The sequence below is a fragment of the Barbatula barbatula genome, assembly GCF_947034865.1.
Source record: "Barbatula barbatula genome assembly, chromosome: 3".
NCBI lineage: Eukaryota > Metazoa > Chordata > Actinopteri > Cypriniformes > Nemacheilidae > Barbatula > Barbatula barbatula.
In genome coordinates, this window is record NC_136764.1 from 19001728 (window position 1) to 19026962 (window position 25235).

Here is a 25235-nt window from a genome sequence, read left to right on the forward strand (position 1 = left end):
GTCTATGAATGTCTGTGAAAACAGCAACACAAACGATTGGGTCTTTCATTCAAAATGCTTTTTCTCCCAAATTAATGTCACTCACAAACACACACAAACAAAAATGAAGACTTAACATGGATTTCAAGAACTATGTACAGACAAGCAGGATAATGCGCATATTTATTGACACATTTATAGCACAATGCGCCGATTTGAGAAAAAAAATACCATGGCAGATGCCAAGAGGGGTTTCCTTCTGTACCACCTAAACAAAAATCTTAATGCCATACATTCACTAAGGCTCTTCAAATAAAGTCATTGTTGAATGGTACTCAGTAAGGCAAAAAATATCTAAAGGAATGATAAGTATATTTCCAGCATATAAACATTTTCCTGCTTTCCTGTCCTCACAGTATGAAGATGAAGAGTAGCACCCTCAGTGGCCATTCACTGCATTCAAACATTCTCCTCTAGGACATGATTACTTTTCACACATATTTATCCATATTTTTTTGTTTTGTTTTACTATTATCTAGGCAAACAGATTTGTTTAAAATATCGTTTTATTTAACACATCTAAAAATAGATTGCTCTTCTCTCATATGAAAATCACGTCTTTTAGATATATCGAGAAAGAAACGTTAAGCAAGAAGTGATGTCTGGTACAGTATGGAATGTCGGTATCTACTGCAAGTAGCATGCGCGTGTGAAAGCCGCTGTTGAACAGAACGCATTTAAAGACGGCTCGTGTACATCACAAATAAGGGGGCACATATGCGACGTAAACAGAAAAGCCTCGAACATATCTGCATGTATCTTAGTGGATAAGAAAAATGAAAAGAAAACAAAAATGGTCAAATAAATAGATGCATACATGATAAGAAACTTTTATAATTTATTCTTTGTCACATAAAGCTTTTTGAAACTGCCAAAAAAATGTTCTCGACTTGCTTTTAAACATATCGGTACTGCTCAATGCTCGCTCTGACCCTCCTATTCACACATTGTGCAATAACTGGCCCAATGAAATCCCTGCGAGCCATTATATACAACCCTTGTTTGCAAATTCTCGTTGGTAGCAGCACATTACAAACAGGACACCTTTTCAGCTTCTTCCTGTGGAAAACTGAACTTGGAACAACCCTCGTTCATTCATTACACCTGTAAGATGAACCTAGCGCAGAGCAACGAGGAGAGCAACTCTCTCTCCTCCGACTCACAGTTGGAACATTGAAAACTTTTCCAGCACAAACCCTGTTCTCTCAGTCTAGGCAAACATATGGCAGGATGTTCAATTTGCTCTCATCACCATGAGGATCCAACGATATGCACTCTGTCCAATCATACCAGGTTCCCTTGGTGTCTTGGCAACCGTTCACCCCTGGCCAGTGTTCACTGTGTATTCTGAGAAGGTCCCCATTCGTTACCTCCCGAGTCACCCCGGGAAGCTCGCTATCAGGGTCGCTTGGAACTAAAACGTGCGTTACTTTGGACTCTTTTACATCGTGTTCCTCTCGCTTCAAATATTCATTCATGAAAAAGTGTGCCCCGTGGGTCTGTGCTCCAGAGGACGTTAGAACATTGCTCTGGATATTAAGGTAAGATTGAATGATTTCATTTCTGGACAGCTCCTTCCAGTTCGTCTGTTGAAAGGGGTTGGGGACAGATGTAGGCGTAGGCGTAGTCGTTTTTATTTGGGGCATCTCGGTCCTCTTGACCTCTGTAACTGGCGGTCCTTGGCACTCTTCCTCGTGGTGAGATTCTTTCGGAGAGAGGGGCTTAATCTGTCCCGTCACGGGATCGAAGGTCAACCTGCGTTCTTTTAACCGCACGGGTTTCGTTCTGTCCTCTGAAGTCTGCCCCTGAAGGTTTACCGTGTAGTCTCTGGGCCTGTATTTCTTCCGCTTTTTGCTGTCCAAGTTGGAGTTCGCCCCGTCTCGTTCACTCTTGGTCTCGGAGACCTCCAAGCTGTGGGTTGCTTGGTGGGTGGTGAGCGGGGAGCAAGTGAGCGGCTCCAGTGCTGCGCTGCTGTGTGTGGGTTGGGAGACTCTCTCGGTCGATCTGTGCAAGTGCATGGAGTCTTCCAGCCCTACGGAGGACGGACCGTCACCGATGCACATCTGGGCCGGGGAGGGTAAAGGCTGCAATGTAGGCAAAGGAGAGGGCACTTGGGCAGAATTCTGGGACGGGCTCGAAAGAGTCCCTTTTGGTGCATATGTCGACGACCTCTTGGCCATTGTCTCGTGCGGTAAACTGCGTGGACTGGAGGAGTACCGAGGGCTTTTAGGCTGATGTTGCCCACCTACGGCACCATCCATTCTCGCGTGCTGCTGTAACACTGACGTTTTGAGTAAAGAGGAAGTGCTAGGTAGTTTGGTTAGCCCAGGAGAGCTCGGATGAGGCTTCACAGCATTGACAGGAATTTTGTTTTGCCTGTCGTTCTCAAGGTGCTCCGTGCGCATTCTGTCGGATGGCGCATCGTTATCTTTCTCTGGGAGAGGTTCGGGACTCCCCCTAATTCCATTTGATGGTGGGGAGGAAGAATACTTTTGCTCATAAATGGATGTTTTTGTTATTTTGGCTGGCAGATGGGGATTGTCCCTTTGCTCCGCCCGCCGTTTTCGAATGCCGGATTTCTCAGCCTTGGGCGAGTAAGTGTTGTGGACATCATTCCGGGTTTTGAGCTCCGGGGCGATCTTGTTTGGTGGGGGGACCGCTGGAGGCGTGTCTGTCCGGCAGGGGTGAGGACCTCCATTGGCGGAGCCTGGGACGTTCGGCACTCCTCTTGCAGGGGTGTCGCTTTGGCCGGGCTCAATGAGCTTCTGCCAGTTCCGTAGGAGTTTCTTGGCACGTTTGGCAAGGTCCTCATCCTTTGTTTTCTTCCTCACATCATTGATCAGTTTTCCTAAGCGAGTTTCCTGCATTGAAAAAACAATTTTAAGAAATGGGGAGAAATTACTCTTCTTATGGGAACCATTGAGGTTCAGATAGCTGGTTGTTTTACTACAAATGCATGTATTTTTTATTAAAATATGTTTAGAAGACAGTCAGTTAAAGAAAGCTACATTTTTTGATTATCACTACAAACCTCAAGTGCTTCTTTGGTGATGGGGTATTTCTCCAAATGGGTGATAACTTCAAGAACTGCAACCATGTTACAGATCTGTTTAGAAATAGAGAAATTAATTTAACAAAAACAAAAAATAAGTAGACAAACATTATTGTTATTACTTAAAATAAAGAATATCGTGCTCCGTATTCAATTCTGAAAACAAGAGTTCAACGAGACCTGAGCAACACATAAATTATTTTAAAAACAACCCAATAGCAGACAGTCTTTCTCAGTCAAAAAATAAAAAACTGTCTTCATTCACTCACCCCATAGTTATCTGTATACATTTCTTTGTTCTGTTGAATACAATGAGGATATTTTGAATGATGTTGGAAAGCAAACAGTTCTGGGGCACTTTTGACTACTATTGACATTCTTCCTACTATGGTAGTCAATGGTGGCCAAGAACTGTTTGGTTACAAGCATTCGTCCAAATATATTTTTTATGTTTTCAGAACAAAGAAAGTTGAACAGATTTGGGACAACTCGAGGGTGAGAAAATCAAGACAACAGACAACCGATTATACCATGTACTCTAGGACACCACTGTGTCCATGCTGACCCTCAACATAGCAATTTAACCCCAATGCACCAAATCACATTCACATCAGACCAACAAGTGTATGCAAAGTGCCTGAAAGAATCCAAATTATAAAAAACTGTCGACCAGACTCGAAAACAACTTGATCTATACACATTAGACAATTAGGCTAAATTGAAAGACTCTGTTGTTTGGTGGCAAGTTAAAGAGACTGTGTGTAATATTTTAGCAGCATCTAGCTTCGGGATTAAGGCTAAACGATTAATCGAAAAGAAACAGCATGCATTTGGCGGTTGGCTGCGATGTATTATGCGCAGTTTGTCAATGAAACAAACTGCGTTTGTCATTGCGTACAGCTGCATCCTAAAGCCAGAGGGCGCTCTTGCACAGAAACTCCAATGCTCCATTGAAGAAGTACCACACGTTTAACCAGGAAAAGCCGTCTTCCTTTCAGCATATGGCATGTTTCTTTCACAGTTTTCCGTCCTCAGATATTTTCTTGATAATATTGTATTTTCTAAGGATGATGTTACGGGTGTTGTTTTTTTTTTAAATGCATGTTTTAAGGGACTCAAATGCGCCACCGAGCCGTGCTTCACGAACAAGCTGCGCAAAAAAACATAACTGTAGCCATTGCGATTTCAATATCACGATAGCCACATCGATTTAATCACGATTTTAATGGAAACTGCGATTTATTGTGCAGTCCTAGTAGCGATGTGCACGAATGTTCGAATATTCAAACAGCAATAATTATTCGAAAATTAAAATGCTATTCGAATATTCTTATTTCCATAAGAATAAAATGCTCCGTCACAGCAGGGTTACAATCGTCTTGTCTTATTTAACGCTTCTTCACCTCATCTGTAATGACTTTCTAATTTACAGAAAATATTTTTAAAACTATTTTGAGTTCACATACGGCGGCCTGGCGGATCGCGTGTTATGCTTAGTTCACATCACCATATTAAAATGTTTAAACTTCTTTCCCGAAAGAGATAACAAATTTACGAAACACGTTCTGTGGAGCAGTTCGTCTGTTTGGGGCTAAAGCAGAAACAACATGGCGACATGTCAACAACATTCCATGCAAGGGGACCCACGGTCTATGTAGATAGAAATAACTCAATGTAAGGTAATATAAACATAACGCTTCATATTGTAATGTATTTATACACCTCTGAAAATATAGTGACGTATAATATATTGCATTTCTGTTTTTACACTGTTTTTTTAAAGCAGCAGCGATAAAATAAGCTATTATTATTAGGCTTAGGGCTGTCACTATATTGGCTTTTTATAACATGGTAATTGTAGCAATCTTTACGATAAATCTATGATTTCCTACATTAATAACGCTGGTATTGTTCCCTCTTAGTAAACGAACCACTGACAAAGTGAAAGAGAGTTTGCAATCCTTGTGGTTCTTAAGGAAAACCACCTACTATTCTCAAATACTGGCATTGACTTACAATATTACCATGTAATATTATCACAAAATCAATAGTCACGGTTACACACGTCACGATTACTATCAATTAGACTATACTGCAACATTCCTAGTTAGGATATGCTATATTGTTTGTTTACATTCACATCACTATAGTGAAAAAGTCTATTGGCATTGCATCACTATGGTGACAACTTCCCACATGCATTTCGTTTGAACGCTTTTCTCCTCTCCTCTCCTCCGTTGAGGAGCTAGCCAAGTTAAAGTTTGCAATGTGGCTGACACCATTCCCAGCCAGCAGAATCTAGTTAGGTCTGGGTCTTCGGTTAGCACTAAACGCAACGTTGCCGGACAGTAGCTGCTTATGTGTGCTCGGGTTAGCTATCCGCACACAAACACCAAGGACAGTCACGAGCACAGTCGTTTCTTATACGGTTTCAGTGCGTCAATGCAAACGAATCTGTGATTGTGATTTAGGTCTGTATACAGAATCAAGCAAACATTCCGGGCTAACTCGCCCATCTGCTCGCGCTTGGATAGTGCCACTGCCTCACCTCACATTAGCCACACATATCGAGCTTGCTTCAGTACTAAACTGCGATGCACAAGCAGACAACAACGTGTGTCATGGCACTAATGTATAGCACGGACACTATTAAACTTATAATAAGCATCGAGCGGACCATTCGAAGTTACACATCTGCTCCAGAAGTCAATAGCAGGTAGCTTGACATCAAACGGCTAACGGACAACATGTATGTCACGCAGACTTCACACACCATGTCATCTGTGTCTGACCACACCGTGCATGTTGAACCGAGGCGGGTGTTTGTTTAAAACCTTTCACTGCACGTATACGTTTGAACTGTGCGCTAACTCGTGGCTGTCTAGCTGCTCGGTTAGCACAGCGCGGAAGAAAAATGTGCCTGCCTGACGTTAAGTTAGCAAGCTAGCTAACGTACGCTAGACTCAGCGTCAGCTTCGCCGTGAAATCAGGGGCTCGGCGTGCTTTCAAATAAAGGAACGAGCTGTATTTGTGGTGGGCAAAGCGAGCTTCGAGACTCGGGCGGCTGGAGAGTGAGCGGGGTTACTCACATTGCTCTGGCTATCGATGGCCTGCAGCAGCCGGTCTCTCATCTGCTGCGGGGTTGCGGAGGCCGTTGTCATTGCCTGCTCGGTGCGAATCGGCCGACGGGGGAAAAATCCTCCGGATTCAAGGGCTTAATGGATGGCAGGAAGTCACAGGCCTCTCGGGGGGATCGAGAGGTGGCGGAACCACATGTTTCTGATGTGACTGTTGGCTTGAAACGGTGTGTATGTGTGTTCAGTCGGGAGATGAAGATTCGACGTCTCTCTCCGCCTCATTGCGTCGAGCGCTCTCTCCGATCTCTCATGAACTCTACTGGATCAAAACCCCAGCACCGCTGCATTATGGGAGAGCGCGACGCCGCCTGACGTCATCACGCAGGATTACACACAAGACAAAAAACATCAATTGTTTTTATTTATTTGCACAAGAATGCTGTCGCAAGTCCCAACCGCTATCTGTTTGAATTTTTAAAACAAGACAAAAGACAAATAATTGTGCATTTGTAAATTTTTTATTCAATTCAATAAACAAATATTAATGCAAAGGTACAAAGACTTTAGCTTCCACACAGAAAAATACAGTAAGGACAATGGAATTGAGCTTGGTAACATTTTGTTTTAAATAAGTAGCACACATCTACACACCTCACATCGTTTTATAGTCTCCTTTTGGCTTTCTATATTTGATAGAAAACGATTTGTAAGAGAAACATGTTTTTCTTTCATTTTTAAAGGGTCAGATAAACAAACCACAGAGCTGCAAAGCTGTTCCTGAAAGCTGGGTTTGCATATTTGGTGAGTATAACCATGATGACCAGTTGCAAAAAATTGAATTAATGTCTGAACTTTGCCGTCTAATGTATGTGCAACATCTGAATGATCATACATTGAAAAAATAGAAATTAGCTGCCTTTGTAGAGACATGAACTACTAAGACAGTAGTTCACATTCATTAAATGCACATACTGTTACAGGATTGTAAAGTTTTTAGTTATGTGTTTTAATTCCACTGGGTTGTGTTAACATGTCATCTCGCCTTAAAACATTTTTTTAAGTTAAAACAAAACAATACAAAATCACTTGATATGAAAATATTTCCAGTTGCAAGAGTTTTAGTAATGTAATAGCATTTTCGATATACTTAGAGCTTGATAACATCACATTAAGACTTACAGGTATTTTAATATTCAGTACCATGCAGCAAAAGTTCACCCAATATAAAGCAAGTTTTCATTGTCAAAGGCTAAAGTGATATAGATTTCATGTAAAAAGATGGCCAGGAAGAAATAATACAGTATAAATAACTGCTTAATTTTTAAAACAGGGGTGTCCTACAGTGCAAAAATAATTTTCTTATGAGGCAAAAGCACCTACAGTTATTCTGAGCATAATTCAACTAAAAGAATTGAATAGCATACTTAAAGGGTTTAAGTAACAATTTTTGGCTTTTTCAACAGAACGAATGCAGGTAACGTATACATGCACACTTTCTGTTACTTTCTGCTTTTATGAACAGGGCATTTTGACAAATGATTGAAATGACTGATTGAACATACTTTTTTGAAAAGTAGAAAGAAAAAAGTTGTTGAAAATAGTTATTTTCTATAGGGTTATTTTGAAGAAAACAACAATTGGCACACTCATTGATGCATAAAATATATCACCATTAAAACAATACTTTATAAATTTATGAGAAAACAACTTTAACACTTTGTAAAGTACAAAAGAAAACCTTTTTATACTACTCCAGTTTATATCCAGGTATTCTGGTAAACAATAAATAATAACATTGTATGTTTAGTTTTTGTCCATTTCTGAATTTATGTCCTTTTGGAACTTAGTGAAATTGTGTCTCTTTTTACCTGCATTATGTAGACACTTGTGACAATATTTTAATTAAGCCTGAAGTAAACTGCCTTAAAGGAAAAAACATTTGTAAATCTAGGAACTGAGCAGATAAAGCAACCATAGCAAATAAACCACAGATCTACGTTGCAGCCAACAGACCTTGACACTTTTACAGTACTTAAACATCAAATTCCATTTGCACATACATAAGAAAAACTAAACAAAACAACATCTGCCAGAAATGAATAATTCTACTGAAAACACTACAAAACAAAGACAAAAGAGGATATTATTTCACAAAGCTTTAACAGAGTTCAGTGTGTAGAAAGCAATACTGCATGTACATCTGCAGCAGGGATTTTTAATATTTGGCTAGAAGTGTGATGTCACTTGATAATGGACACAGATGTCTATTTAAACCATGAGTTAGAGGAAAGTTAGAAAACCTTGAACAAAGGTACAGTATAGAGTCCACTTCAAGCATTTTAAAATGTAAAAACATACAGTTCCATATTGTTTGTTTTATTTATATATATATATATATATATATATATATATATTAAAGATTTCTTATATTTTACGCTCTAATCATAGATTTTAAAATATAGTATTAGTGTAGCATTATGTACATGAAGGCTGTGCATACATTAGTTACTGAGAAAGTTTCAATGATGAAATACATTTTTTCTTCAAGCTTTCCTTTTTTTTGGCCAGTACTGGGTTGCTTCAATTCATGGTAATGATACACTTTAATCCACAGATGAGAGCTTTACAAAGATACAGAAAAATTGCCTGCCTTCTTTAATGCATCTTGTTATCGGGGCACATTCATACTTTCCTAAAACTACATAAAAAAGTTTTTTTTTTAACATTGACCAAGTATAAAATCATAATACACAACAGACACTTTTCCAAAAATACTTGTCTTATAGTAGAAGGCAAAGTCGGCCAAACATAGGGGGAACCCTATGTGCACTTAACAGTCACTCAGAGGGGTGTAAAAAGAACTCAAAAAGAGACCGAGTACTGATTAAAGTGCCAAGTAAATGTAAGAGGTGATATACTCTAGTTAGAACTTCACATAAACGCTAACTACACATACAGATGTGAAAAAAAGCTAAGAGTGAACAGTTTACAAATCATCAATACTTGCGATGGTGATCAGCTATGAGCCTATGTACAATGCGAAGTGAAATGAAAGCGTCACAATGATGCACATGGAAATGTTCACGTCACAGTAACAAAATAATGCTAGCTCATAATATGTTTGGTCCTACATAAAATGTGATGAAATACATTCTGGTTCTTTCCATGAAACAGTCAAGTAAAGGAATATAACAGTAACTGTTTACCTGACACATCCTTCCCCTCAAGTATTTTACATTTTTAACATACACAGCATGATCCTCATGATAACAATTGTCTGTGACAAAGCACATGTTTGTAAGTTGCTTTAAGTTTGTACACAAGTTACAAATTTACATGGTGAAATCATGGGATGAACCACTACAAAGTGGAGATCTAAAAGCATTTTTCATGCATTTTCCGCTGCTCTATTGTCCACTTTGCTGAAAATAAAGCAACCCATGCAACAATTAAGGTTCAGCTCCACTGACTCAGAACCTATGGATGCTGTAAAAGCAATACTTCTGTTTGAGCTCTTCTTTAGTATTTTTTTCTGTTAGAACATTTGATTACACTTTGCATAGATGATTTTCCAAATCTGGTAATCCCTTTATATGTAGACTAGAGAAACAAAATTTCTTAAATATATATATACTTTTGCATTTAGCATTATTTACTTTAAACATTGTATTAACTTTCTTTTTAAAGGTTTTGTAAACAAAATCCTTACACTTATAAAAGTATAAAGAAAACACACACCTGATAGGATTTTCAAATAATCAAACAGAAAGTAAAATTTAAGAGTACTAAACCTCCCCCTTTGGGCATATGATGTCACGAGAACCAAAAGACATATGAGCGCAGTGCACCAGTCACAATAAGTTACAGCTAAATTTACAGTACCACATTTCACTAACAAAATACAAGAGAATCTTTACAGAACGAAACTGACAAAATACTGAATCTTCTCAGTGTAAGGCAGAATCTGGTTATCACAGTGACTAGTTTTGATACATGTATGCAAACGATCATCATAATGATGTACTGTGTCTTCATGTTCCTTTCCTAGCAAACGTAATCTGTAACTAACGGCAGCATATTTTGATTGTATCAGGTCCACTGCAATGATAGTAAACATGACTGTGCTTACAGATACATGCAGACTATACAGAGGGTCCAAAATGAAATGTTTGATTAAGAGGCAGTTGATCTGCTTAATTTTTTAATTAGTGAAATGTTGTGTAAGCGTGTGCATATTTTGCACATCTAAACATGTACCATATCAAGCATATGTGATATAAAGATTCTTTTGAAGTAGACTCATTTGAACTTGAACCATTATCTCATTACAGTGTGACAAAACTAGACATTAATGACAGATTACAATCATATTCAGACCACACTGAAGAAACATAGCTGTCCTTGAGTACATTAGTGTTCATGTGTAAAATGAGTTTCATGCATGAGGTCATCAGTACTGCCCTTAAAATGGGGAGGATTAAAACTCCTTTCTTACCATTATTGGTGTCAAACAACACTTGTTTACGAATATAAATAATAAAAGCAACTCATGGCAAACAATGTGGTGGCATATGCAAGTATAAAAGTGCATAAATAAATATCTGTAGTCAAAACAAAGTGGCATGTAACACAAGTTTGTAAAAGGTGAGCTGCAAATATATTAATGAAACTGGAGGGGAGTAGAAAGGACTTCTACAGAAAATAAAAACGGAAGAACATATGAAAGGGAATCGAGGGAGAATACGGACTCATTCACTCATGTAGTGTTAAAAGGTGTCAGAATAATCCTAAGAATTGATGGGCAACATTTGAAATGTTGATTCGTTAGTTTAGACTTTTAGAGTTTTTCTATGAGAACATTCTCAGTCATCACGGCCACAACCCACCTTAAAGGTGAGCTTTGAGAATCGGTTAGGACACGCTGTGGAATCTTAATACCGATCTAAAAAAAAGGACAAATGAATATCATATACCTAACAGATTACATCCTGTCCATTCGGAAAGCATCTTCTGTGGCGGGGTCTGCGAGAACCATGTCGGGATCGTTGAGCATGTGCAGGCCGTCCAGCGTTAGTGGATCGATTTTCAGCTCATCCAAGGGGAACTGGGAGTCTGCGTCAAAGCTTACGTCACCTGTTAGAGAGAAGATCTTACAATAGGCCAGGGGGCTAATGCGACTACAAAATGACCAATTTAATACTCTAAAATTGGATAAAAAATCCTCCTTGATGTTTAAATTCCTGTTTTTTTACTCAAGCATAAGTATTACAAAGCTGCAGGCAACATTATGCAATATCTGACTTAGGCAGGTGCAATACCTGTGAGAATGATGTTGGGGATGTTCCCATGGCTGCTATAGCCTAGCTGCTGCGCATCCTGCAGGTTGCCGTGGCTACCGGTCAGGTTGAGCATTGCGGCTTGCGAGTAGTTTAGAGTGGATCCCTCTGTGTAAAGACTGTTTGAGCTGATGTGATTCTCAATCATGTTAAACTGCTCCAGCTAAAGATTGAAAAGAATGTAGTGTAGGTTTGGATGATGCAAACAAAATAAGGCAAATAATATTTTTGAACATAAATTGAAAACGCTGTTCTTGTCCCATTGTCAATTGTCAAAGGGATAGTTCTCCCAAAAACTTACTCACTCTCTTGTCATTTCAAACCTGTATAACTTTCTTCTGCAGAACACAAAAGAAGATATTTTGAAGAATGTCACTTCTATTGAATGGGCACAAAACCAATGCAATTGAATGTGTACAGTAACTGTTCAAATACCAGCATTCTTTAAAATATTCTGCAGGAAAAAGAAAGCCCTACAGGTTTGAAATGATGACAGAATTTTCAGTTTTGGGTAAATTTACCTTTAAGCAACTTGAATCTTTTTTTGTGACAGTATGTATACACTTGGCTACAGTTAAGTCTCCATTTAAATATCTGATTTAAGAACATGCCCCACATTTTTTAGAATTAAAAACACAAACTATATATAGCTTATAACAAAAGTAAAAAAAAACAAAGCAGCATAAAAGAAGTCTGTAGAACTTCTAATATGCAAAAAACTGCAGTTTCACCATTCCTACAATTCCCATTTTTAATGTAAAAACAATATGGGTTTAAAAACCACATGGGCACGAATAAGTGCTTTCTACTTTATCAGGAAAAAAGAAACTCTAGGAATGATAATCTCAAAGCTTTTAGATTCCCTCTAGTGGCCAGTACATGTAAGAGGCAAGGAAAACAATATTTCTCATATCTAGAAGAAATGGACCCTAGAAGGAATCCTAGAGCTCCACTTAAACGTTACATTGCTTTATATCGATGTGTGACCTGTGGCTTATAAACCCACTTATGGTCCAAACCAGCTCAAGAACAATTCAGGTTATTTATGCCAGACCCTCACCTGCTGAGACAAAGTGCTGGTCTGCCGGGGAGACAGTTGCTGGTCATAAAACGCATCACCAAAGACACTTCCCAGAATGGAGGAGTGCTAAAACAAAAACATATCAGACATAACCATTTGTGAAGAGGCTTAATATTATCAGTAGAGATCACTGTACAGGCTTTAAAGGGATATTTCACCCATAAATGAACATTTTCATTTACTCACCCTCCTGTTGTTCAATAAATTAAATCTGGGAACCAACAGTATTTTAACTATACAGGTGTTCCTATTATAGTAGTTAATAGTACCCTAGAAATGTTTAGTTTTAAAAATTCTTCCCAATATCCTCCTTTGTGTTCAACAGAACAACTAAATTTAAAGTAATTAAAGAGTTAATAATGAGTAAATAATGACAGAATGTTCATTTTTTGGTGAACAATCCATTTAAAACAACATTGCGACTTCACATTTCACAAAATTAAATTTTTCATTGCAATTAATGATGCGAGAAAAATAAGCCTAATTCTGTATCAACATGAAACCAGCCATTTCCATAAACACATGGTGCATATGTCATATACATAAATGTTGATAAAGCATTGAGGAACAGATGAACAAACACCTGGATGTACTGTAAGATCTCAGATCACACATCACCATGTCATGTTGTCTAGCCCAAACTGCAATTATAATTTCAGACCTTCATCAATAATGACTTTTAGAGAACAACAGGAAGGAGAGGATTAATCAATAAGAACACAATAAGTCTATAATGTTCAAGAAAGTGTGCCTGATAATTACTTTCTAAATATATGAAGAAAATTTTTTTCCATCTGGAAATTTTATATGAATTCTCAATAAAACAATCAGCTGAACTTTAGATGAATTAACCAACTACAAATCTCATCTTTAAAGTAAATTGAACTATAATTATGGACCCCCTGCAGACCCTGTTGAAGACACAATATAACAGATCTCACGTTTCAAATCTTTCAAATGTAGTTACTTACTTTTTTTATTTCAAGGATCACAATTGTGCTTGACACTCTGACACTCAGTAGTACGTTAATATACACAATACGTACAAGTAAGTAAGAGAACGTTTAACAGGAATGGGACGTTCACCGAGTACATTTAAACCATCTCGCTAGTCATCACGATACACACAAAAACTGAGTGGAGCTCAGACACACAGCAAAGCAGCCGGGATCAGAGAGACTGGGGTACAGGACGGGACTGAGACACACAGAGCGGCTAAAAGGATAGTTTCCAGATCGGCTCCAAACAAAACAAACTACAGGGAGGAAGCAGAGGCTGCTGGATTCGCCCTTACTTGAGGCGAGCCCCCCGGAGAGAAGCCTTGATTGGAGACCGGAGAAGTCGGAGACTGATTGGCCGAAGACCCCACCCTACAGCGGTACTGCTGGAGGGAAGAAGCCTATGTGGGACAACACCAAGTTAGACACCCAGAGCCCCTGTAGGGGACCTCTGAAAGGCAACTGTCATGAAGTGTCAGTGTTACAAGGCCTGTGTCTTTAAAACAAAAAAGTTTTACAAAAATGATCAACTATGAGATTTCAATTACACTACCAGCACCCTGTCATCAGGACAATGACTGTAATCAGAACAAAATGGCTGCATCTTCATAAAAAGAAACTCTAAGGAAGAGACCAGGATATCAGGTAGAGTTCTGTCAAGGCTAAGCAAATGTTCAAAATAAAGAGAGTTTAATTAAAAAGTCTCATTGCTTAAGCACCAAAAACAAAGCTGGTTAAATAAATTATTTACACTACCAGTAAAAGGTCTGAAGGCATTTTCAAATTTGTGTTTCTTGCTATTATAATCATGATGTTAAAGGCACAATATGTATTTTCTGCTGCTAGAAGGTCACATATTCAAAACAATAACAAATGTGTAGCTTGATAACGCTGTAAAGGAGATAAATAAAACCATGGGTAAAGCAGTGAGCAAGGCCGTTCATTTTGGGGATATTGTAACTACACACCTGAGGAAAATATATAACACTGCTATTTTGTTTCAAATATTTTAAAGGGGTCATATTTTACCTATTGGTCTTTATTATTCTATGATGTGCTAATCAATGGGTGTTCATTATTTGAGTTTCAAAAAACATTTGACATGTTTCACCTGTTTAACATCTTGATTCTCAGAAAACAGGCTGTTAAGTTCTTGGTTCTATGATGTCCCTCTTTCTGAACAGCTCTGATTGGTCAAACGGAGCCAGTTTTTTGTGATTGGTCTACCGCTAAGAGTGTGTGTTGGCAGGTGTCTTTTACGCTCAAACAGCTATACTATTCACAAACTAAATTTAAAGAAGTGAAATTCCATCAGACCACCCCTTTAATGCAAAAATCTTACATATTGTGCCTTTAAGGCTCATATGTAAGTGCTTGACAGTCTTAGAACAAATAATTGGTGGCACCTACAACATGGTTTAAAAAGCACAAAGTTGGTTGAGAGTGTAGCTACATTTATGCTTCAATACAAGGAATAAAGTTGAACAATTATCCATTCTTCACCCATTTAATTCCCATACACTTACTTCACAGTTATGACTAGTATTCATCAAAATTGTAGAAAAATAGAAAGAAAAAATAAGATCGTCCCTTTTCACAGGTGGTGTATTTTAAATATAGTTTAATCTACAGTATCAATTCTCAGTTGATTATACACTCCAGAACTAGAAAGCCAAACACCAAAGAAGCTAAGTTAAAATGTGACCTTACCGTGTTAATGTCAAAGTCCACAGAGGTCTGTGTCTGGCTGATTGAGGAAGGTGGCAGTTGAGTGTTCTGTTGGTGGTGAGGAAGTCCACTGACTCCCATCTGTGTGGACGGCTGACTGAAGAAAGTGTACTGAGCTAATTGCTGCTCCAGCGTCATGGTGTCTATCGTTACCGCCTATTAAACAGAGATCCAGACTGAGTCTTTCAAAGCCTGTAAAAGATGCCATTTTATTCAACTGATTTAGATTTACATTTCAGCATCTGTGTCTCCTATGCATTCTAATGTAGCATATTACAATTAAGTATATGAGCACTGTTGCAAGAAATCTACAACTGATCTGCGTGTTTATATCACAACAAACTACCACACCTGACACTTAACACATTAGTTTACTTTGCCTAAAAAGAAACAATGCATAACCATCTCTATTACAGTACCACAGCTGAAAATGTTCGAATCAATCCAACAGTCTTTTGCAGAGCTGGCAGGATGCATTGTGAATTGCCTGTCATTCCTCACACTTACACCTGCAAAGTATTAATGCGTGTTTTCTTACACAACCTTCTGGACCAGACAGCTGAAGAGGAAGAAGAACTGAATGTTCTTTCTGTAACACCAACCTGAATAACTGCACACGGATGGTTTCAGCAGATGGAGGTGTAAGAGCAGTGTTACCTGAGCTAGAGAGAGTGGGGGAGAGAGGGTGGGAGACAGCTGCTGGAGACTCTGATGCTGCTGAGAGTCTGTGTTGAGAATAAGAGGAACCACATTCCCGTGTCGGCGCTGTACGCTCACCGTCACCGAGGGCCGGGCTGAAACAACAACATTTAGAACCTCACACAGTAAATTCTGTTTTGATTATTTTGAATGTTAATGTGAAAATCAGCAACACATATTGGTTACATGGTTACTGACATTTTACAAACAGAAGAGTACTAGTATCTAATATGTAAAAATAAAAAAAAAAGTGTTGAAATGTTTCTAAACTTTTCAGGGTCGGCCCAGGATTTTGAGTAAAATCGGTGTAATATATTTATGTTCAATAATATTCTTTTCTTAAATATTTTACATTTTTTCAGAATTTGGTGGTTTTATGTATTATTTACGCAATAATTATTATATATATTTCTATATAATATAATTGTATTATAATTCAAAACTTTTCTTATTCCAATTCATTTCCAATGGCAGTCAGAAATTAAAACTTGACTTAAGGATAATTTAGCCTTTTCGAATCACATCTATTATTAATTTTTGAGTTTACATGCAAGTGCCACAAAAGTCACCAAGTTTCATGCCATTCAGATAAACTAAGTCAATGAGACATTAAACTTCTTTCCTGTTTGCCATTAATTTCCTATTCAGAAAAAAAAGTGAAATGTTTCAGTCAAAAGTGACCAAAGGAATAAAAGGGGTACCTGAGGGAATGTCTCTTGAAGCCCTCTCTTATTTCTTTATCTTCTCACATAATCATTTTTGCTTTTTTTTAACCCTTTTTAAATATATTACCTTATTTGGCCAGCCTATGTGTAAATATCACGTACATGTACAATCGGTCAGTCATCATCGCAAAATAAAGCCCTTCAGGATTTATAGATATCTTTACATACACATAGCCTATATACGCTTATGGTTGCGTATATATTGCATATGGTTAATGGAATCACCTTGGCTGGCAGAAGTGTGGCCCATGTGAGTATTGGCCAGGTTGCCAGTGCTGTTGGAGGCACTGAGAGTGGAGGAGGAGTCGTCAGGGTCCAGAGGTATCGGGAGTGGTGGGGGGATCTGGATGTTGGTTAGGTCTGGCAGCGAGCCGCCTGTGTTATGCGCCGCTGGGATTAGAGATGCAGTCATTTCCTGATCTGGAGATGGAAATATGCTGGGAAAAGGAACATGAGGGCTGTTAATAAGTACGTAATTGGATGTGCCTCAACAGAGAAAGTTCCTAGTAAACAAGTAATGTCGAAGTTGATATAATGTCATCAACTTAATTATATGTATGACCAGAAAAGCATTGAGTCTACTGCTGTCAGAGTATTTTCAAGCGCAACAAGATAGGAAGTGCTCACGAACACACCTATTGTATTATATGTCCAGATGGTTATGTTGGTTAGTTAGAGATATCAACCTCCTCGTCTGTATCATTACAGAAACCGTAATGGTAAACAAGCTGTTCGCACACAGTTTAGTCACTGTAGAATTCTTCTATTTACTTTTTAGCTAACCTTGGAGGGAGGGGGATCTGATAATAGTTTGCATTTATGACCCTTTTACCTTGTAACCACCAACCGCGATGCGGCAAGGCCGTTCAATTCACCTAAACTCTACCCTCCAGGCGATTTCAAAAAGAAAAAAATCAGATTCCATTCAAATCTTTTTACAATGCGCTACACAAAGTTTTTTTTCACCAGAAAATACTGCATTAAACTGCATTTTTATTTTTATTTTCATGCCTGCTATAAATACTGTCTCTCCAAGACTCCATATGAATAGCTGGACCCACAGAACGTCAAAAAACTATCCTCGGTTATCTACCGATCTATCAGATGAACATGGAATAAAACCAAACTTACTTAATTCCAGGTATTTTGTTTGATTTGGGCCTTGATGATGTATTCTATGAGAAAGAAAAAACATCGATAAATGAACAGACAGAACTACAGTAACGCCACAGGTGTTCAAGTATACCTTTTTATGATCCCATATCTGTTTTTGACTCTCTTCGTCCAAGTCACTCTCTGGGTCCCCTGTTCCTGGCATAGTGAGAAGAAGAACTACATAGAGGGATGAAAGCATACATTGAAAGAAGTGTGCAGACAATTCTACAAGTAACAGCTCATTATACTGCTTACACTGTTACAAGTATTCTAGAGGAGGAAACACAAACTAAAGACATTACAAACCTTGTTTTGGCTGCAAATCTTGAGAACCTCCCGCAAATCCATCTTGTGGGTTTGGGTTCAAAGTGCTCTGGTGCAGGGCAGAGTCTGAGTTGGTCCTACAAAACAAGCACAAAAAACAATAAAGAACCATGTACAAAGTCATAGAATTTAAACAATAGCTTTAGGCAGCACATATAAAAAAATGGTGTCAGAATCTATTGACATAGTACAAAATCAGCAATATATCTGAAAACTAACCCGTTTTAAGAATATATGTAATTATAGACATGAAATGAATCAGTTTCTCTGTCTTGCGAGCTCTGCACAAATGAGTGATCTTCAGCACATGCAAACAGTATCAACTCTCACCTCCTCCAGCTGGTGTCAGGTGGTGGTGACAGATACACCGAAGCATATGGGCAGCTATCAATGTGAGAATCAACATTAAGGAAATCACATGTCTGAATGCAAAACCGATCAAATCTAAACAGCCACACAAATTGTAAAAAAATAGAAAGTTTGTTTTTGTATGCTACACCAACCAAACAACAGGGTACCAATTCAGGTTCTCACAGGTTCCATGCCATATCGCATTAATAAATTGACTTATAAAGGATATCTGACGTCCGTGTTTGTCCACAGAAAGGGGTCTGCGGTGTGGGGATGTGATGCGATTCCTGTCTCGATACACCCTGTCCACTAACCCATGGTGACGAGTCATTCTACCTGTGTCCACCCCGGAATTCTGAAAAGGAGTCTATACCAAATAACGAAAAATAGCACCATTTCAACATTTCACTTTTACTGATGCATTCCATCCGTTACATTTGATTGTGCGTAACAGAGCTCTTCTCACCTGAAAGGGAAGGTCAATGGAGTTGTTTCCAATCTGATTGACATTTGGCAAAGAGCCACCGTAGTACTGGACTCGGTTCTGACCAAGCTGTAAATACTGTGTCTTCTGTAACTGTAACTGCAAAAAAAGTATAAAATAGAAATACTGACGGTAACTTCCCAGCTGCCTAGCTAAACAAACATTTATAATGCTTTGATTATTGATTCTAGCAAGGGGTTGTCTGCACTGAGGCAGTAAATGAGAGACCGAAAAGATGATAGGTTCATATCCCACCGGGGACAGTCCTCAATATGTCATTCAGCATGGCACTTCACACCAGATTTTTTCAGGAGGTAATCTGTCCTTGTAACCTAGCATGAGCGTGTACGTGTGTGTATAAGTATCACAAACAATTCCACTGAGCCCAATCATGTGGGGATGGCCGTGCAAATAGAATTGCATGTTTGCATTAGAATAGATTTAGCCTTTCTTTGTAAAAGGAGGATAGTTTAGTATAGTTTCTGTACAGGTAAAAGATCAATACATGCTGCTGTATTTCATCATTTAACATTCATTCCTGTTCTCTATTGCAGAGGTATTCAAACGGGTCTGTGGAATTTCAGACGTGAACATTATTTATAAATTTTTTATAAACTTTTTAAGTTTTCACTTTTTTATGCATACCTTCCAGAATTGTTTATATATGTTTATCTTCATAGAGAGTTTTTCACACCATTTATATTACTCATTGAGGTTAACTCACTCAAGGCAATGTTCTTTTTAAAACACAAGATAGTAAAAGTTCATATAAATTTGAATTGAAAATGTTTCTCTTTAGTTTTATGCATCCAATATTTCTATAAATATATAATACGGTGTCTTTTAATATCACACTTATTTATCTAACATATTTTAAATTTTTTGTACAAAAATATATAAATATATGGATATGCATTTTAGGAAGGGGGCCCTCATGAAAGGATCATCATATTTGGGGTTGCTTGGCATTAAAGTTTGAAAAGCCTTTTAACGTCAAGGATTTAAGCAAAAACAATAAACATAAAACCAATATAAAATATTGCTTAAGAGCTACCTTCTACTAATGTCAGACTATATGGCATGATTCATACTGTACTGACTTTATACAGCGGCAGATAAATATATATGAAGAAATTAATCAGTGAAGAAAATGTAAAGCTCAATAAAAATCTATGAGCATTATTCACTAAGAGCATCACGATGACACAGATTGTTACTGAACAGGAGTGTTGTGAAACTGGGCTGAGCAGAGCAAAGAATGCTGAACAACGCAAATACATCTACTGTATAAAACATTTATTGAGCACATAATGGAAACCTCCTGAGTTAAAAATGACATTTCAAACAAATTGCGTAATACAGACGTGACAGAGATATGGCCTTGATCACAGTGCATATATACAATGGTGAGAGACTGTAATGTGGGCTGTCAAACACACATGCTTAATCCATTTGCAATGGTCCACTGCAGCTGTAAGAATGGCAACTTTTATAAGGCCTCTTCGTGACCGTATGTTCATAAAGGCGTCAATACATATATCCCTTAATCAACCCCAGAGATTAAAGCACGCCAGAAAGGGGCGTTTGTTATTGTTTACGTCTCGACAGGCGGCTTCCGTGCGCGTCGTATCAACAGCAATCATAAGAACGATAATGAACGCTGTCATTACAAGATAAAACATATACTTACGCGGGCCGCCCGGGTAATACTCAGGTCTTTCATCACCTCATCGAACGCAGCTGTCTCCTCCGCCTGCTTCTGGTTGTGCAGCGCGATCTTCTCGCTGAATTTGCGCGGATTATTCGAGGTCGCCATGTTTTACTCTTGTGCTCCGCTCTGCTTCAGCGAGGGACGCTGCTGCGTGCGCGCCTCCGTGCGCGTGGGTGTACCGAACACACGCACATCTGGAACGCGAGAGTTCGGACGGAGGACGAACGCAGTTTCACTAAATGCTATCGTTGCAAGTGTTTTCCTTTCAGATGTTTTTATATGCTTCTCTGGCTTTTCTTCTAAGATTGTTGAATGCCAATTTGTTCCCAGCAAAATGACATTGAAAAATTTAATTGTTCTGATGTAACGAAAATCTTAGCAAGCATATTCATTTAGGGAGAGATCATAAGGCAAACTCTGGTCCAGAGGCTCTTCGGGTTTCATTTATGGTTGTTTTACATCTTAATTATTCCTAAATATATTAGTTTAACATTTTGATTCGGTTATAAATGTTCTGATGGTTGCATTTCGTTCACGTTTGTGTTTGAAACAGGACGTTCCTCTGGACCAGCGTTGTTTAGCCTACGTCATCCGAAGTGGTCTATGCATGTTTTAACAAACTGTTATAATGTTTTAAAACAAAGCAAACTTGCTAGTTTACTGTAAAATTTGAATAGAAAACGTTAGAAGCTATTACGCGTGCTGTCTGTGATTTATAGCGGCATCTATCGGCGAGGTTGCAAATTGCAACCAGTGTTACCAGAACGGGCGGTTTTGAATATCATTGTGTGGGAAATAATTGGCTTGGGCGGGTGGAGCAGATTTGGGCGGATTTGGAATCAGTTTGGCGGGTTTGAAACATGTACACTGTATAGGCTTATTATTGAACAAAACCCAAGTGTGCGTGTACTCCATCCCATAATCGTGTCGTTACTAAACCCGCCCAATGATGCCCAAGTGATAGTTTGCAACCGCCAAAAAAGAAGCAGCCACACTATAAACAACCAATGTGCCCAAGTCTAAGTGGGCAACATATACAAAATGTGATAGAAAGGAGTGGAAGAGTGATTCGGACCTGAAGGCAAGGAGTTGCAGTGGAAGTTGGAACTACTATGTCACGCTTCTGTAATGTAAAAAAAATCATCAAAAAAATCATAGTCTCTTAATTTGCCTAAGGAGTTCTTTTCAGACTCGCCAGATTTACTTGAGACTCCGTGGAGAAATGTTGCCTGCGCGGGATTCTCATCATAGATGTGTTTTGGCTGGAGGTAGAATCTTTTCAAGATGCTGGAGGAAACTCCTGCTTCCAGGATTTAGCCTTAGGTGCAATTCACATCCTCACTCTCCCCATATCCAACGCTCCGGTTGAAAGAGCATTTTACATAGCAAGACTGTACATAGTTCTGAAAAGTTGCGCGCTGTGTCCTTCAGAATTCTGTGAAATTACAAGAGAAACCCTGTTTCTGTTCTGCATTTAAAGGTAGGCCTAAGATCTCACTCTGTCTGTCTGTCTCCCTCTCACTTACACATCTTATAATGAGTAAAATGTAGTCACAATAATAGAAAAAATAATAATATTTGAAGTATAAAATGTGATTTGAATACACATTGTTGAATTAGTTATTAACGAATTGTGCACATGAATGATCATTAAACTAAATCTACACTGTAAAACTACATTGTGTGTGGTGTGAGGGCGGGGCCATGGGCCATAGATATGAACGTCTTATGTCGTCATTTTTCTGTGGTTCCGTTGCTGCTGGTGTGTGTCGCTAGCCGTTGCATTGTACATTAATTGTTAAAACAGCTAAATGTCAAATTTAATCAATTATTAATCAAATATTTTGAGCGGTTTTGTGTGAGTTTGGGCTGGTATTGGACCGTTTTGGGGCTGGAAACCATCAACTCTATCTGGCAACACTGGTTGCAACTAACCGCTCACTCAAACCCCCTTCTGTCATAATTTTCACTTTTCTTGAGCTCCAGTTCAGAACACAGCTGGAACTGGTTTACACAACATAAAGATACACTCGAAAACAGACCATTTTAAAGATAATAGATGTTCCTTATGGATTCAGCAAAATAGTTACGGTAGTAAAACATTTAAGTGATATTTGTAAGAGACATAATACAACCGTACATTATGAATAGTATGGAATAGCATAAAGTAATACATGATACTAGCCATTTCAATTTTCCTAATATTTCAAATGAACGAGCTGTATTCTGATCATGTACATTTAATCTACCTTAAAATATAACACATTAGTGGCGTCTGCACAATAATTAATCAAATAAAAAGCAAAATGGTGACACAAGCGTGAGTCTGATTCATTTCTTATGATAATAAATGTTTTTTTCAAATGTCTTACCTTTGATACATGAAGACAAAACGTTTCTGTACTCTGCTTAAGTCCATGATATTGAAATCTGTTGATAAATATATATATATATATATCCAGAAAAACTGCAGCTACACTTGTATGGAAATGTTGCCACGACCAATATGGCGGCATCATTGACTTACAATCCAGCAGGTCTAGTTTTTATAAATGGTCGTCACGTTTCCTTCTCGAAAGAGATAACGTATTTATGAAACGCTAAGAGCAGTTTGTCTGTTTAGGGCTACTGTAGAAACAACATGGTGAATTCCATGCAAGGGGACCCGCAGTGTATGCAGATAGCTCATTCTAAGGTTAAAAAACATTACTTGTAGGGTAGTTATGTATATGAAGACATAGTTATGTATATGATATTGCATTTCTCTCAAAAATGACACACGTCCTTTAAAGGGTCTTTGTATTTCTCTGACCCCATAGAGAACATGAGGATCAAACTAAACATTGTAATGTGTGGAGGGAAGCCATTCACAGCATGTACTGGGTGCTGTTGTAAAAGAGTGATTTAATGGAGAAATAGAGAAGCTGTGTTTAAGATAGCCTAGAATAACAATAGGCTAATTGTTTCACAACATGTGTGGCACGTTTCACAGCTTTTCCTTTCAGCAGCCAACAGACCATGACTTTACACCCATGCTCAGGATGCAGACAGTCTCTTAAATGTAGAGTAGGCAATCCTACGTCGTGTATATTGTCAGTCATCGTATTATGCATCCCACTGCTCACCCTGTTCACACAGACGTCATACGTCATCAGCGCGCTCATGTGCGATGTGCCGGCAGTAGGACAATGGTGGACAGAGTGCAGATACCTGGAGATGTTCGTTATTGTAGTAATGTAACTCACTTTGTACTGTAATGTTTTCTCACCGGTGAATGGGACATGACTTCATTGGAACCGATCCAACAGCTTCTGCTCTGTGTACGCGCATGTGTTTTTGAGGAGGCGTGGCTTTGGATGGTGATTCGCGAGAGGGAGGAATCGTATGATTGCACTGCTAGCAGGGAAACATTAGCCTTTTCAAAATGATCTACTCTGCCTTTAGCTAAATTAGAAGTTTAGTTATTTCTGTGGATCTTGTAGCAGTTATAAGCCTTAAAGGACCATTGTGTCATTTAAGCACCATCTAGAGGTGAGGTTGTAAATTGCAGCTAATGGCTCACTCCACCCCTCTCCCCTCAAGTTTGAAGCACTACGGTGGCTGACACAGAACTAAGATGTCATGTTTTCACTTCTTTGCAGAAGAAGATAATATATTTACGAAACGTGCGCTGTTGAGCACTTTGTCTGTTCAGCATTATTGTAGAAAAAAAATCGTAAAGTCGATGCAAGGGTTGCGGTGTATGTAGATAGAAATAGCTTCAATATGTAAGGTCTTTATACACCTCTGAAGACATAGTTATGTATATTATATAGCATTTCGTTCAATAGATCCTCCAAAAAATTACACACTGGTCCTTAAACCTGTTGTATAGCTACCAATATACAGAAGAACCTGTACAGCTGCTGTTTATTTGACTTATAGTATAAAAGTAACTGTTTGTTTTGTTTGACCTGCTAAATACACAGTGCAAAAAACAAGAGCAATGTAAAAAGCAATTTACAATTAGGCCCAAATGAGAATTTAGTGTTTTTTTCACTGGAAACTGATGTAAAATCTTTTATATTTTATACCATTTTTTTCAAAGCGAAATCTACTGCATTCAGGCACACGTTATCAGTTGGCTCTCCTGGAATTTAACCCCTGAACATCATTTTGATATGCTTTTACCGGGTAAGCTAAAATAATGGTAAATGATTTACCACTGTAAAATGATGTAATTCTTTCCAAAATAGTTTCACTGCGCATCATTGCACTCAGTCCACTACCAAAAATAAACAATCATGCAAACATAGAGGTTAATTTAGATGCAGGTGCACAGTTTTTAACAGCAGGGGGAGATGTTCACACGTGATCAAGGCAGAGATTTCAACTCTTTTTACTGACATTGAAAAGGGTTTTTATTTTACCCTCTTTTGGCACGCGCACAGTGTACACTAATCCTACAATTAAATCTGTAAACTGTAAGCAAAAAC

The 25235-nt window shown here is 38.4% G+C and overlaps 2 protein-coding genes across 4 annotated transcripts; both read right to left on the reverse strand.

The window, feature by feature from the left end:
• Positions 1–145: 145 nt before the first annotated feature.
• On the reverse strand, positions 146–6544 carry crsp7 (cofactor required for Sp1 transcriptional activation, subunit 7). Its single transcript, XM_079453286.1, has 3 exons — positions 6181–6544; positions 3071–3145; positions 146–2900 (listed from the first exon to the last, which is right to left on the reverse strand). The coding sequence occupies exons 1-3, from the start codon at positions 6250–6252 to the stop codon at positions 1245–1247; spliced, it is 1803 nt and encodes a 600-aa protein (XP_079309412.1). The 5' UTR covers positions 6253–6544; the 3' UTR covers positions 146–1244.
• A 2168-nt stretch (positions 6545–8712) lies between these two features.
• On the reverse strand, positions 8713–20917 carry crtc1a (CREB regulated transcription coactivator 1a). Of its 3 annotated transcripts, none has more exons than XM_079453816.1 (14): positions 20740–20917; positions 19032–19148; positions 18795–18932; positions 18545–18606; positions 18197–18291; positions 17982–18067; positions 17867–17910; positions 16961–17172; positions 15969–16105; positions 15294–15467; positions 13880–13984; positions 12565–12651; positions 11487–11667; positions 8731–11301 (listed from the first exon to the last, which is right to left on the reverse strand). In XM_079453816.1, the coding sequence occupies exons 1-14, from the start codon at positions 20863–20865 to the stop codon at positions 11150–11152; spliced, it is 1716 nt and encodes a 571-aa protein (XP_079309942.1). In that variant the 5' UTR covers positions 20866–20917; the 3' UTR covers positions 8731–11149. The 3 variants fall into 3 exon arrangements, with proteins under 3 accessions (XP_079309944.1, XP_079309942.1, XP_079309943.1); XM_079453817.1 differs by having other exon boundaries at positions 18545–18604; positions 18793–18920; positions 20740–20880; XM_079453818.1 differs by lacking the exon at positions 13880–13984 and having other exon boundaries at positions 8713–11301.
• Between the last annotated feature and the right edge of the window lie 4318 nt (positions 20918–25235).